This window comes from Alosa alosa, chromosome 12 (assembly GCF_017589495.1).
Source record: "Alosa alosa isolate M-15738 ecotype Scorff River chromosome 12, AALO_Geno_1.1, whole genome shotgun sequence".
Lineage (NCBI taxonomy): Eukaryota > Metazoa > Chordata > Actinopteri > Clupeiformes > Clupeidae > Alosa > Alosa alosa.
In genome coordinates this window covers 14638573-14641402 of record NC_063200.1, presented here as the reverse complement: position 1 = coordinate 14641402, position 2830 = coordinate 14638573, and the positions used below count along the sequence as shown (strand labels likewise).

Genomic DNA, 2830 nt, shown 5'->3' with positions numbered 1-2830 from the left:
TTCTCTCTAAAATATATTGTTAACTTATTCTGACAACCATGAGGCTTCTTGACTTTGTTAACACAGGGCATTCTGAACACACAAAACAAATGTTGATAATTTTTAAACCAATTTGAGTGTTTTATTTAACTTTAGAACACCCATGTGTATTTCCGGTCAAAAATGACCGGCCATTAGAAATGAATGGGTGAAAAAATGGTCAGTGTATAAAATTGAGTCCAGGCATACTTATTGATCAGATGGACTGTATATGTGCTTCTGTACATTAAAACACACACACAAACACACACACAAACTCCCCCTCTTTGCTTCTATGCCAGCCCCCACTGGAACCTTTCCCCAATAGAATCTTCCCCTTTCTGACTTGCATGAGCTCAGGTCAGTGAGGCCTGCAGGCCATAAATAGCATATGGAAGTTCAAAACTGGTTATATCTAATAGAACAAAAGTTGATACAAAGGTCTATCACAACATTAGACGATAATATGTTTGTTACTATGGATTTATAACAAGTTATAATGCAGCGCTCATTTTTTACCAGGAACACAACATTTTTAAACATAAAATGAACACAACAGGAGGGTAGGAGGACAAAGCTCATTCCCTCCATTTCACAGAATCGCTGCGTTGCCATTTTCAAGGACATTTTTTCTGAGTTACATCAGTCCCAAATGCATATTCTTTTTCAATACTGTAGCAACACATAACAGACATGATATCTCTTGATAATTAATGATTGCTGATTGAAGAATTTTGCAAAGGAGATTCAGACTTATCCAAGGAATATCTAGCACCTGTGAATAGATGTTTTCCTTTTGTTTAGCACAGGAAAAACCAATAGAGTTTGGGGTCTTTGAATGACATCTGTGTTAACTGTTTTGCAAAAGTGTGTGAGAAATGTGTGAACCCATGTGAGCTTCTGCTGGGCAAAGGTGTTAATGAAGACCAAGTTAATCCCAATTTCTTTACAGTAAGCAGGTCAAAGTAATTGAGAAAAACTGTAACATATCATTTGTGCTTTCTTTGTGTTTACCTTTTGTCACTTGTGGTTACCATTATGCATCACAAGTGCATCGCAATGCAAAAATGTAATGCAAAATTAGCAATTGTGAAAAAATGTAATAGACTAAATCTGATTTAACAGAATAATAACAATAACCATAGTCTACACAAACAGTGACTCTGAATAAAATAAAATAAAAAATACTTAGAAACAGCAAGGCTATTATTGTTGGTGTTATTATTATTATTATTATTATTATTATTATTATTATTATTATTATCATCATCATCATCATCATTGTAATTAGGCTATTATTATTGCTGTTGTTATTGTAACAGTAGGCTATAAGCCTAATAAGGCTATAAGCCTAGGGCCCTTTTCATACGTTTTGCTAGCCTATATGTTAAATGTCAAAGCAAAACAAAAATAATGCCCTGCTTGAAATGTTTATAGTAGCCTAAACGCCTGTGTGTGGACATCTAGGCTACTAGTATGTATGATGGATGTCCACAAACACTATAATCACGAGATAGGACTTGACACATACAGTAGTTTGTTTACAGATAGGCTACTCTCACTGTAGCATCCATGATGCAGTCACATGACGACGATGGAGGACAGGGAGGGAGAATATTATCAGTAATACACACATCTGAACAATTCCCTCTCGTTCAGCCTACTCCTACCCCAAAAAAGGGGCACGTATAGCACTTAAGTATATTAAATGGATAAGCTGCTTAAGGTTTTAGCAGAGGGCATGTTAGTGTCCGTGCACTCTGCTTTTTCATTGGATTGCTCCGAACCCGGAAGTTCGTACTATCCAATGACAATGATCCAGGGCACTCTCAAAAGTTCTATGTCCACTCTCTCCGTGTGTGTCCCGCATAGCGTTGGTCATAGCGCAGCTACCTGTCAAAGTAACAATGCTGGAGTCAGGCTATGGGGAACTGGCTAACATTACAGACGCTTGTGACCGTAATAGACGTTGTTGGATATTAAGTTTATAAATTCATTTTAGTTGATACAATGAATATGTTGATTTTTCATGAAAGGACGGCACTGATCCAGTCTTGTAAACGAGTTGATTTAGTTCTAACGTTAGCTAGCGATAAGTGATAGGTGTGGCAAGGAAATTATTCTCCACAAACGACATGGCATTCATTCATAACGGAAAAATTGACTGGTGGTATCAGAGATGTCCAAAAGATTCAACAACTCACACGGTTTCTCGGCCGGGGTACACGTTTATTCTTGGGGTAAGTGGGTAGTCCATCCAACGATATTTCTATCTTATTCGTCAACATGTGTTCAAGGTGTTGTTGTTAACGTTTAACATTATCAATTGTTTAACTGGTGGCATAACGTAGGCTAATGTGACAGCATCCCTGGCATGACGTTAGCAGCTAATGAAATAACGTTAGGTGATGGATTTGTTGATTTCTCTATTTAGGTAGTAGGCTCGTATGAGCTTAGCCTACTACAGAGTAGGCTACAGTTTTGTCGGAAAGCGCTTTGACACATGGCTAACACTAGAAGTGGCCTTGAAGTGTTTCAGGGTGCGAGATTTGCTGTCAGGGTGCGAAGTTAACGTTAGCGCTGAAGTTACAAACCTATGAGAATGGTAACTTTAAACTAACAGCGTACCATTGAAATAGAAAACTTTTATTGTGCCTTGTAACTGATCAGTTACACAGTAACTTGTTTAACTAACGATAGGCCTATTGAATAGGCTACCTTCCCGACATTTGTTCTTCGGGAAGTTCCCCAAGCCACCATTGTTTGCATTGTCAAGGGAAAGTCAAACCTTGACAGCCCTCATGGCCTTTGG

The 2830-nt window shown here is 38.0% G+C and overlaps 1 protein-coding gene across 1 annotated transcript in view; it reads left to right on the top strand.

The window, feature by feature from the left end:
• Window positions 1–1908: 1908 nt before the first annotated feature.
• zgc:63972 (protein CutA homolog) overlaps window positions 1909–2830 on the top strand; it is a 14823-nt gene continuing 13901 nt past the window's right edge. The window contains exon 1 of the mRNA XM_048259073.1: window positions 1909–2258. Within this exon, the coding sequence (XP_048115030.1) occupies window positions 2154–2258 (105 nt within the window). The 5' untranslated portion in view covers window positions 1909–2153. The remainder of the gene's footprint in view (window positions 2259–2830) is intronic.